Raw genomic sequence first — 11,028 nt, forward strand, 5'->3', positions numbered from 1 at the left:
TTTTAAAAAAAAAAAAAAAAAAAAAAAAAAAAGGAAAATCAAAACCCTAAAGAACAGTCTCAAAAAACTAGACTAGGGAGCAAAAAAAGAAAAAGGGTGGTGATACCTAGTAATCTGAGGGTCATTAAGATCCGCCAGAAACGCTGCCATTGAAGATCTCAATTGTATCGCCGTGGGCCACACCATGCCAACGGAAGGACCGGTCTTCATCCATAACGTCGCGGTCATAAATGAAAAAGAAACCTTCGGGTGGAAGATGAAAATGTAGTCTCTGCTGTAGCTTTTGCAGCTCTTTCTTTAATTCTCCCACGTTATCGGTTGGGTTCACTTCCATTGGTATCTTTGAGTTCCCAAATTTCGGTTGCACCATTACTTTCAACTTGTTCTTCGACGACCCACTCGTTGCCACCGTCGCAGCTGCCACTGTTGTCGTCGTTGTTGTCGTCGACGGCTGTGGCGGCGGTGGCGTTGTCATGCCAGGCGCAGCAGTCGAAACCGTAGGCGACGGCCGCAAACAAACCTCAACCTCGGAATTCTCCGACATCTCGCTGTCACGCAAGGAACGTTGATCCTGTAACTCGGTAGGGGAGGCGGCGTTGGATTGGAGCATGATCCCGTTGATGGGGCCCACAGAGTTGATGTCGTGGATCCTCTGTTTGAGGCGCCCGATTGAATGGTTTGGGTCGATTTGGGGTTGGGATTGAGAATTGTTTTGAGATTCGGAAGCTACGAGGAGTTGAATGCGAGAATGCTGGAGGATTTCGCAGAATTCGACGTCGCGGTCGTCTTGGAGGACGTGGCCATTGAAGATTAGGGTTTGTTTGGGGATGGGGATATGGTGATATTTTTGAATCTTCTCTTTGATTTCCAAAACGGTATCGAAGAAACCAACTTCAATGGCGAACGCCTCTCCTTTCTCAGGTACGAACAACACATCCATTATTGGGCGGCCGGATCAAAACCGCCGATTAATGGATGTTTTGTTAGATAATTTGGTTGGGTTTTGATGGTGTTGTTGGAAGTAATTTGGGGTTTGTAGGGGGAAGGGTGTGATCATCAGTGGACTCTCATGGTCATGCTAATGCTAATGCTAATATGGCAATGCCGATCGCAATCTTGGCGGTTTTATAACTGTCAACCCGTGATTCTTGTTGGGACTGACACTTTGTTATGCCACTTCCTTCTCTTTTTAGAAACCCCTAATATAATTTTCAATTTTTTGCTTTTGCTTTTTTCAACATAATTATTTTCAACCAAATTTTTTTTTTTATTATTATTATTAAATGAATAATTATTTTATTAACCATTTAATTTATCTTAAAAGATGGTCGCTTATTAGATCAAATTATTATCTTAAAAGATTGTAAATTATTATCTTAAAAGATGGTTTATTAGATCTTCCATCAGCTATTATTGATCTTTAAAAAATTTTGAATTTTAAGTTACTCATTTAGCATTAAATTAAAAAAAATAATTTTGATACTCGAGTTTAAAAAATTTTTGAGAAGAGAAGCACCGAAACGAACTTGCACGACATCAATATGTCACCTTCTTTTTACTAAATAAACACAAAAACTCCAATAAGTTACTTAAAATTAAAATATATTTTATTCAACTCAAATTTTCTAAATTTGTTTCTCAATTCACATTCATGTAGATACGACAGAACCCAAAAGAAGATAGATAATGTTTCTGTCAGTGTTGATAATTTTATATATATATATATATATATATATATATTAGTTGGTTCTGTTTAAAGGTTCATAAAAAAGATCTTCACTCTACTCATCTCCTAATTTGTGCCAATAAGGCTAAATCTCAATAATATAATTTGATCAATAATGTCATATTTTCATGGATGATTTGATTTATGTGCTTTTATATGGTAAGTTTGCAATAGTCTGCTTGTATCAGACTACGATGGGTCCATTCCATGTAGTCGTGGTGATTCAAAGTTCTAATCTTTTGAACAACGATAAAATGTCACTGAAAAAGAAGCAATGGAGAAAATTCCATAAAAAATTTGTTCACTAGGATACATGGAGTTGATACAAGAATATCATGAAGCCGACTGTCTAATTAACAACTCTTCCTGCTTCCAACTTTCCCACCCTTTTCTAAGCATGAGTGTGATGTAAATTAGTTCGTGCAACGAACTTCCAGAGAGATAATAAGATGAAAAAGAACAGTGGGAAAGAGGATACCAAGAGTCCTAGGAAGCATAAAGTTGAACTTGACGTGGCCAAACCGCACCTTGGACATCTTTTTGGGTATACCTACGATCCCAAGACCAGGGAACATCTGATAGGATTGAAACAAATCAGAATATGTAATAAATAAGGTATGTTGCAACCATGAAGGAATGAGTATTGTCTGACCTTGAGGGCCATATGGCTGAGGAGGGAGTTCATAAGGTAAAGGCAATTGAATTACTTCAGACAACGATTCTCCTTTCCTGTTTTCTTGCCAAGCCAATGTCACCAGTTCTGTTTTTTCTTCTAGGTTTTCTGATGGTCTTGACTTGTTCTAAAGGTAAATTGAGTAAGAAAAAAAAAACACTGTTTCATTTCTTCCCTTGTGAAGATTTTGTATGCATTCCAAGTACTTATTCAAGAACCAGGTTTTGGAATTACCTGTGCTGAACCTCCACTCTTGGTACAAGAAAAACTGTAATCAGGCCTTTTTTGAGGAAGAAAGAGCACCCCAAGCTGAAATGTTTTTTTTTTTTTAAGACAAAAAACATTTTAACCATAAAATGAGTGAATCCATTGGGTTATCTATCACGGAGGATTTAATGAATTCTTAACCAACGAAAACTCATCCATCATGGAGTCAACTGCACATGCCCATCTTAATAAAAGAAACGATGATATGTAAATCTAGAAATGTGCAACTAGACCCATCTCTCACGTTTCAGACGTACCTCGTAAGAACGGATCATTAGCTGAGAATTGTTCTTCTGAAGTGCTCCCCAGGCAGCTTTGCTGAGGTTAGATGATGTTAGCACTAACCAACTGTTAACAATAAACTCGTTTAAGTCTCATGGCTTCATATTTACACCAAAATTCCACTTAAAATTAACAATTAATAGAGGAGAATTAATTAGTCTGGTATGAAGTCTTACGCTAGTTTCTGACCATTATAACGAGCAAACGTCTTTATGTGAGGCATTGCATGACTGCAGCACAGAAAAAGTATGAATGCTCTGATCAAAATCCTCATAGCATAGAGAAGAAACTCTTCTGAGACGGGAAGCCAGCCTCGAGATGATTTAGTTTTTTTGAGTTGGTGTTCAATAATATCATGAGCAAATGCTTTGTAAAAGAAGCTGAAGTATCAGGAATATTTTTGCTGAAACAATATTTAAAAATTTGGAGTCTAAGACTAATAATATATATAAAGAAAGATATGCTAACCATCGGCCACTATGGTATGATTTCCATTTCGCCCAATATTTTCTCAAAAATCCCTTCTCCACATTCTTTAATGGACTGGGAATGGCGTTTCCAGCAGCATAACCCTATCAAAGGGAAATGAAGTAGTTTGAGCAAAGAGTGAGCTGAACACTGTGCTATAAAATGTACATCTTCCCAAAATAAGTCTGGAGATATATGCCACATTAGTCATCCAAGTTAGCTCGACTAAGGAATCAGAGGAAAAATACAAATTTGTTACTTTCTGGACAGCTTCGAAAAATAAAAAACAAAACAAAGAAAACAGGAGTCTGTTTGCATCATTACGCTGGAATTCTAGATAAAGCGTCATCAGCCAATTATCAGGGAAAATGCATTCAAAAGCTGCTGGATAAATATAATTCTAGAAGGGAGAGGCCTCGTGTTAGCTTTCATGATGATCGCTGGATTTGGCATTGATCTCCACTATTTAGCTCTCTCCTCCACAAGAAAATGTTTACAACTGCTTCTGTTCCATCTTCATTTAGGGGCTTTCTTTCAAATACTTTTCATTGAGGGAGGACATTGTCTGAATAGAAAGCTACAAATATGTCCTGATTATATTGTCAGTATGGCTTGATTAGCTGTGTCTCTTTATGGAGGCACTTCTACGTTCATCTTTCATAATAGGAAGAGTTTTTGGATGATCGTAAAACAAATCCAGTAAGGATATTTGAATGCATGGATGCAAAGAATTGGAGCTATCAATTTCGTATCTTGGAAAATTCTCTCATCAGTGTAGTATCTTGAGGTTGAAGATAAATTTTATTTTGCTAAAAAATTGATTTGGTCAAATTGGTAATATTGAGAAATACCCAAAAACAAAGGAGTTTAATCACTTGGGCGAGTTCTTTTTCAATCAGCAAGTGAGTTAAGGTTTTAAAGGGGTGAATAAACTATTGCCATTTGGATTTATTTTTGTTCGGATGAATTTTCATTTTCGACCAGAGTAATTTGAAACATAGAAAAAGCAGGTTTTGATGAATTTCCTCGGGGTTGTCCTGTTTTTTGTGCAGTCCATACTTCTGGTTTTCTTACAGGGGTTACTTAGCCCCCAAGCCTTCTTGGTAATGGTAAGTGTTTGGAATTTTGCAACAATCCTAGGTTCTGAGTTTGAGTTTCAGGGGGTCTGTCAGAGCTAGCATTTGGGCGTGCAAGGGTTTAGTGGGGTGAGGTACTATTATCACAGTTAACAAAAACAAATTGGAGGGGGAAGAAAGAAGAAAACATCATAGAGAGGTTTCAAATGATAACCTATTCAGTAGTACCTCCAGAGAGCATCTGACATCTTCCACAGTAGGCCATACTATTAGTGGTTCCCCAAGACCAAGAGGTGTTTTATCAGCTGAGGAACCTGATGACAGTGATGCTGCAAACTCGGCCATCCATTTTTCATCCAACGATCCAAGGGAGGAGAACTAGAATATGGCACAAAAGATGGGCACATGAGCATAAGAATTTTTATTTATTATCTTTGAAAAAATTCCAAGACCTGTAAGATTTATGGAAACCGCACCGCATAGCAGGAGAATTATGGTTTTGCACAAAATAGAATGTACCACTATTGAGTGTCTGGTCCATTAACAAAAACTCATTTCTATTAACTAGTGAGGCTAGTAATTTACCTGGTAAACAAGAGGCGATCGCTTAAACTCTTTATCAAAAACACATTCCTGGAGAACATAACGTAGCTTCATATGGCCCCACTTCTTTAAATGGCGACCCGTATGATATCCAGGCACAGAAGCGATCAATCTAACCTGAAATCAAGTATGCTCCATAATATAATAGATTAGTCAAAAAGATCAAAATAAACACCAAAAAATGGTCCTGGAAATGGAACAATACAAACTTAGGTAATTGATCAAGTACCGCTGCATTACTATAATCAAACTTTCTGAAAAACGATGGATTGATATTGAAGTTTCCAAGTGCTGGAAAATTAGCAGGAAATTCTGGCCACTGCAAATAGTTAGGAGGAAAAAGAATAACCATTCCAATTTTCAATATGGACGATATGCTGAAGAAGAAGAACCATCCTACAGCAACTTAGTCTTATCTCAACAGTAGTAAGCACATATCTAATTATTTTCACGCTTTTTCTTAGTAACTATGTGTGTACCTTCAAAGCACTAAGATAGTCAACCAAGTCATCTTCAAATGCGCATCCTCTTGTAGAGGAATTTTGATCTTTCCAAGGGAAATCTTGCATCCATAAACCTTGGCTTTTGTTGTTCCAATCAACATAGATTAGATTTGCGGTGTGTACAACTATTCTTATTCCTCGAGGATAGACAAGAAATATTGCTTTTGAATGGTGAGTCCCAAACGATATGGGTAGCGGTGGTTTGTGTAAAATCCAATTTGCAGGCTTCTTCCTCTATGATCAATATAATCCAACGGTTAAATTCTGCCCACTTAAATGTAAATGTAGTTTAAATTAAAACAGTCTACCTTCATATGATCCAGTGTTCCATCACCCTCGCCATGAAAAACCAGCACGTGAGGGACTTTTGCAAGAGTGGGACATGCTGAACCAAATACAGTACAAAAAAACATATGGTCAGGACAAAACTAAATGAATCACAACAAATTAGTTGGTGACGTCAAGTAACAACTGACTGGCTTAAAATTAAAATGCTTGTAAAACCAGAAGCAATAATGACAAAACTAGATTCAGAAACTGCTTATCTGATGAATGGCCGAATGCAATAAAAACATGAATATCATATAGGACTAGATAATAAGCTGTCTTTGTACACATTACTCAAATTACACCGTCCAACTTCGATGAACCAGGAGGAAGTTCATAAATATGAAACAATTAAAACATGCAAAAAAAAAAAAAAATTCACTTGCAAAGAGAGGAAGGGAGAGTTGAGCTCACCAGGTATTAACCAATCAATATCCACCATGTAATTTGACAGGACGGCAAAGAGAATGTCTCCCTGAGAAATAAAAACCAAATTTTCAATGCAAACTAAAATTAACTATATAGAATATACACAACAAACTGAAAAACAATTTCACAACAGGGAATAGAACAAAATAGAGTATATGAAACTTAACAAAATATAATGATTAATTCAGTTGCACAGTAGCTGCCATTTGTGAGAAAACTCAATCAATAAAAGGAAGATTAAAAATGCCTCTAACTACCTGTATAACATCACTAATCCTCACACATGATGTATTGGCCCATGGTGGCAGGCCTTTAACACTCAAAAGTCTGAAAGTCATGGGCAATTTGTCGTCGGGAACATGAAAATTGCGGATGGCCTCCACGCTATTATCTTTCTTCGACTGCGAGATCCCAGTTTGTTGATTCTCCAAAGTGCCTCCCATTTCAACTCTCTACACGAGTGTATAGCGACATCAAAAAAGAAGGGAAGATGAAGAATCTTCAATTCCCCAACGACCAAAATTTAAAATTCCACAGGGTGACTGAAAATTTTAATACATAGAAATGAAAACAATCAATTAAAGCAAAAATTAACAACTCTTTGACAATACTTTAGCCTTTCTCTCAGAAATTGTATCATCCACCAATTTTCGAACTCTCTTCTGTCCCAAATCCTCAGAATCGGGCCTTGTATTGGGACAATGAGCTGCATACTTGAAAAGATAATGGCCGGGAATCAGTTCTATAACCTCCCCGTCCCGAAGTATCACACTTTCACGAGGACCAAGTTTCTTTCTACCATCACCAGAATTAATAACAACTGGATTTGCACCTTCCTACAATTAGAACAAATAAATCTTCACGCGATTACGCCATATGCAAACCTACATCAAATTATATCAACAAAACTTGGTATCAGGTGAGGGAAGTTGTAGGCTACCACAAGTAGTTTAGCAGAACCGTCAGTGGAGGTGGTAAGAGTGATATGCTTGCGGCTGATCCTCTTATCAGAAACGAGAACGTTGCTACGGCCGATGATATTAGGGCCCTGAGAGAGGGGTATCTTAAGCTCCGAATTACCTTCCTCTAGATTTTTATCAAGTGGAACCAAATACCCAACCTTCTTCCCGGAGAAGAACATAGAAAAGTAATTAGAGAAAACAAATAACAGGAAATAGTAAGAGTAAATAAGCCCAGTGTAAGCTGAGAAGTCAGGACCTGGAGGCGAGCCATTGCCGAGCAGGGAGACCGTTTTAGAGTGAGAGGAGAAGGGCTTGATGAAGGCAAAGGTGAAATAAGCTGATGTTGGCGATTCTTTAAGGAGAGAGGCCAGAACGGAGAAGAGGAGTACTGCAAAATCTGTGGGAATGGCGATGAAAATGGTGGGTTTTGCCGGCGTCGAAACCCGATGAATGACGGAATTTGTTGTTAGTGCTGAAGCGGTCGACGGACTGAATACATGCGGCCGTGGCCAGACTCTCGCTCAAACGCACCGTTTTGGCCCTGGTCCTGCGTTTGCCATCTCTTTCTCCAATATTATTTTCGCTCAATTAATTAATAAAAAATACAATTCATTCTCTATTTTGCCTTAAAAAAAATATGATTGAATTTCAAAAGTCGTTATCTTTATTTTTTAAAATGTTTAAAAAATACTTTCAATTTTCAAGCGGGAGCTTTTTTAAAAAACTAAAAAAAAAAAAAAACACTTATAAATTTTTTCAAGAATTAAAAAAAATACATTTAAGTATTAAATTAAAAAATAAATACATATCAACTTTTAAAAATAACATTAAAAAAAATAATTTATAAGTAGCCAATGATAATAAAAACCAAAAAAAGAAAAGTCCTTAACAAAAAAATTTAAAATTTAAGAATAGTTTTAAAATAATACTTTTGTAATAATAGTTTTCATAAAAAATTAACCATAATTTTCTTTTCTAGATTTTTTTTCCAACATTTTAGGATATTTTTAAAACTTTAAAGGTTTGAATGTTTTTATTTATTTACTTAGAGAATAACTTCCGCGAGTATTTTATTTATTTATTTATTATAGCCTATTATTATTATTCCCATTTTATTAAGTATCAAATTTAAGGAAAGTATACGACATGGATGACACGATATCTACCACTCAAAAGTATGAATAGATCTGAAAATATTATTACTCAACGAAACAAGTTAAGAATGAGAAAATAGCATTAGGATCGAATCTTCAACGATATTCACAACGTTTAAATAGGATACAAGATATCAATTAATACCTAAAAATAAGAAAAAATATAAAACTAATATTGAGAATAAAATAAAATATATTACAAATCAAATCATAAACAGAAAAATATTAGCGGATTACTAATATCTAAACTATATTCTATAATTAACATATTCTTCAAATATTAACGGATTATGTGTTCAATGACAAGTATTACACGTCGTATAGATAAAAATATTCATGCATGCAATATAATAAAACAATGTCAATCATATGTTGTGATATACACATATATATATATACTATACATTTACCACGAAAAAAAAGTAAGTAAAGTAAAATAAGTTACACAACAGTTTGAGCAGTTGACCTCCATCACTCCAACTCGCTATCTCCTTCCTTCAGCAGGCCACGTGAAAACGTCAAGTATATCAGCAACACAGTTCCCACGCACGACCTGCACCCATTCCAAACTATTTCACCCCTCAATTCATAGCTTTGAAGATTTATTGCTGTGGGGTTTTTTGTTTTTGTTTGTTCTTGAGATAAATCCAAAATAAGAATTGACGGTCTGTTTTTTTGTTTTTGTTTTTCTTAATGAGTTGATACTGTGTCAAATCTTCATAAATAGTATGTCAAAAAAACAAAACGAAACAAACGTGCTTACACTGTGGCGCACAACAAAAAAACCATCCTGGGGTCTAAGTACCAGCGCCAAGATTGTGGACACCGCTTCAAGCTGTTTCGTCTGAAGCTCGCCCTTCCACTGCCAGCGTTGCCACCATCACCCACCTCTTCGCCCATCCCCATCGCTTGCTTTTCCACCGTGCTCGACCCTCCTCCTACCACACCCCCTGCTTTTACTTTAACATAAACAACACCCGACATTTTTTCATGGGGGAATTTTAAAAAAAGCATAAGAAAAAAATGTCAATCCTGTTTTGGTTGTGGTTGGTTTATGAGAGATTCAATTAAAAAATAGCTTCAATTGTTCATGTCCGTTTTTGTGTGCCGTTGAAACTTGCTAGTGTTGTGCACGTGCATTCGAAACTGGTGCTTTAATTTACTTTACCTAATGGGGAGATGGAGTCCCCTCCTGTGTCATCGCCATCACCATGACCTTGGCCCATCTTGTTTCCGCCACGTAACATTCCTTTTCTGCTAAAATTCCTCTGCAAATTTCCATAAACAAACAACCCACCGTCACCTAAACCATTTTTTTTTATTTCTTTTACGAGAATTCAATCCTGACTCTATTAATTTAGGGAAGGATCATGAATTTATAATAAAAAAAATATTATTCTCTATTGGATGAAATGTTTTAGGGAAACCAAAATCAAGAGAGAATATCATATCATTGTGTAGAGTAGCGTAGAGTCGTGTTCATATCATTGTGTAGAGTAGAGTAGAGTCGTGTTCATCTAAGAACGAGAGTTAGAAAAACAACTTACTATAATTCTAAAATTCGGAGGAATTTCGTTGCTGCTACTGTTGGAAAAACTGTCCATATCGATGATGAAGCTATCGAGTTTTGTTTTGTACTGAAATCTGTTTGTTTGATCGGAAACCACTGCTTCTTCTGGACCATTCTCTTCGTCACAAGTTATCACCTGAGCCAAATAACCAAAAAATACGATTCAATTTACAAGCAGTTAAAGTAAACACTAAACACACAGACCTCCGCAGAAACTCAAAAAATGCAATGGAACAGTTCGAAACCGAAAATTAGTTCAGAAAAAACAAGAAATATGCTTACCGACTTTGGATTCTCCGCCAATTCCATTGAACAAAGAATAAGAACAAGAAAAGGAAGATGAATCGAATTTATAGTAACAGTTTCGAGAAAAACAGAGAGAACAAAGAACTCAAGAATTGAGAGTGAAATGAAATTAATCCGATAAACAACGCGGAATCGTTCTTCGTCTATCTTCTTCGTTTCTCTCCCTGTAAACTGCTACAAACTACATACCAACAAAGACGCAGAGATAACACTACGAATCCACATCTGATTGATATCGATTTTGATTTTCACTGCGATTTTCTGCAACTTGCAGATGAAGACGAATCTATTTAATCGCGGAGGAAAGAAACCAGGAAGAAGCGTCGATAAGAAACCGAGGAAAAGGAAAACAGAACGAATCGGGAAATTTGAAGAGTTCGGCGTTTGCCATTTGTCTCTAACTTAATAAAAATTCATTTTGTAATTTCGTATTCCTTTTTACTGTTTTACCATAATTTTTACACGATAAATTACTATTATTGTTTAATTATATTTTATAACCGTTTAAAAATGATTTCTATAAATAAAAATATATATATATAAAATGAGGTAAGGTTAGGAGAAATACGAAGCATATGGAATGACCGGTATTAATTCTCCTTTCTTTATTTAGTTTATATTATAAGATGGGAGATATAAAAAAAAAAAAAAAAAAAAAAATTTTTAATTAAAAATATAAAAC

At 35.9% G+C, this 11,028-nt stretch overlaps 3 protein-coding genes across 8 annotated transcripts; all 3 read right to left on the bottom strand.

Moving 5' to 3' along the window:
* Positions 1-124: 124 nt before the first annotated feature.
* Positions 125-976, bottom strand: LOC111453369 (biquitin domain-containing protein 7SL RNA1-like). Its single transcript, XM_023094438.1, has 2 exons — positions 468-976; positions 125-398 (listed from the first exon to the last, which is right to left on the bottom strand). The coding sequence occupies exons 1-2, from the start codon at positions 938-940 to the stop codon at positions 125-127; spliced, it is 747 nt and encodes a 248-aa protein (XP_022950206.1). The 5' UTR covers positions 941-976.
* A 1,007-nt stretch (positions 977-1,983) lies between these two features.
* LOC111453353 (tyrosyl-DNA phosphodiesterase 1) lies at positions 1,984-7,867 on the bottom strand. 4 transcript variants are annotated; one of them, XM_023094417.1, is made up of 16 exons: positions 7,295-7,867; positions 6,966-7,190; positions 6,612-6,806; positions 6,340-6,400; positions 5,907-5,983; positions 5,575-5,832; positions 5,325-5,414; positions 5,078-5,212; positions 4,721-4,870; positions 3,417-3,520; positions 3,125-3,178; positions 2,924-3,014; positions 2,634-2,708; positions 2,379-2,526; positions 2,204-2,301; positions 1,984-2,118 (listed from the first exon to the last, which is right to left on the bottom strand). In XM_023094417.1, the coding sequence occupies exons 1-15, from the start codon at positions 7,493-7,495 to the stop codon at positions 2,213-2,215; spliced, it is 1,953 nt and encodes a 650-aa protein (XP_022950185.1). In that variant the 5' UTR covers positions 7,496-7,867; the 3' UTR covers positions 1,984-2,118; positions 2,204-2,212. The 4 variants fall into 4 exon arrangements, with proteins under 4 accessions (XP_022950185.1, XP_022950186.1, XP_022950187.1 ...); XM_023094418.1 differs by having other exon boundaries at positions 1,984-2,301; positions 7,295-7,474; positions 7,573-7,866; XM_023094419.1 differs by having other exon boundaries at positions 1,984-2,301; positions 2,924-2,984.
* A 944-nt stretch (positions 7,868-8,811) lies between these two features.
* Positions 8,812-10,721, bottom strand: LOC111453372. 3 transcript variants are annotated; one of them, XM_023094444.1, is made up of 5 exons: positions 10,323-10,721; positions 10,018-10,176; positions 9,639-9,738; positions 9,234-9,408; positions 8,812-9,023 (listed from the first exon to the last, which is right to left on the bottom strand). In XM_023094444.1, exons 1-5 carry the CDS (start codon positions 10,347-10,349, stop codon positions 8,942-8,944), a joined length of 543 nt encoding a protein of 180 aa, XP_022950212.1. In that variant the 5' UTR covers positions 10,350-10,721; the 3' UTR covers positions 8,812-8,941. The 3 variants fall into 3 exon arrangements, with proteins under 3 accessions (XP_022950212.1, XP_022950211.1, XP_022950210.1); XM_023094443.1 differs by having other exon boundaries at positions 9,234-9,420; XM_023094442.1 differs by having other exon boundaries at positions 9,234-9,429.
* Between the last annotated feature and the right edge of the window lie 307 nt (positions 10,722-11,028).

Source organism: Cucurbita moschata, unplaced genomic scaffold, assembly GCF_002738365.1.
Source record: "Cucurbita moschata cultivar Rifu unplaced genomic scaffold, Cmos_1.0 Cmo_Scf00015, whole genome shotgun sequence".
In the NCBI taxonomy this organism is placed as follows: Eukaryota; Viridiplantae; Streptophyta; class Magnoliopsida; order Cucurbitales; family Cucurbitaceae; genus Cucurbita; species Cucurbita moschata.

What these genes read in the sequence shown, in the direction of transcription:
- LOC111453353 (XM_023094417.1), bottom strand. Translation starts at nt 7,495, where the DNA reads ATGTTCTTCTCCGGGAAGAAGGTTGGGTATTTGGTTCCACTTGATAAA. An exon ending in TCATACCATAGTGGCCGATG is followed by an intron (nt 3,179 to 3,416) that starts GTTAGCATATCT and finishes TCTGTGCTGCAG; the next exon opens with TCATGCAATGCCTCACATAA. An exon ending in AGAGTGGAGGTTCAGCACAG is followed by an intron (nt 2,527 to 2,633) that starts GTAATTCCAAAA and finishes ATTTACCTTTAG; the next exon opens with AACAAGTCAAGACCATCAGA.
- LOC111453369 (XM_023094438.1), bottom strand. Translation starts at nt 940, where the DNA reads ATGGATGTGTTGTTCGTACCTGAGAAAGGAGAGGCGTTCGCCATTGAA. An exon ending in GCTGCGCCTGGCATGACAAC is followed by an intron (nt 399 to 467) that starts GCCACCGCCGCC and finishes GGTGGCAACGAG; the next exon opens with TGGGTCGTCGAAGAACAAGT.
- LOC111453372 (XM_023094442.1), bottom strand. Translation starts at nt 10,349, where the DNA reads ATGGAATTGGCGGAGAATCCAAAGTCG. An exon ending in CTCCGAATTTTAGAATTATA is followed by an intron (nt 9,739 to 10,017) that starts GTAAGTTGTTTT and finishes GGAAATTTGCAG; the next exon opens with AGGAATTTTAGCAGAAAAGG. An exon ending in GGACTCCATCTCCCCATTAG is followed by an intron (nt 9,430 to 9,638) that starts GTAAAGTAAATT and finishes TTTATGTTAAAG; the next exon opens with TAAAAGCAGGGGGTGTGGTA.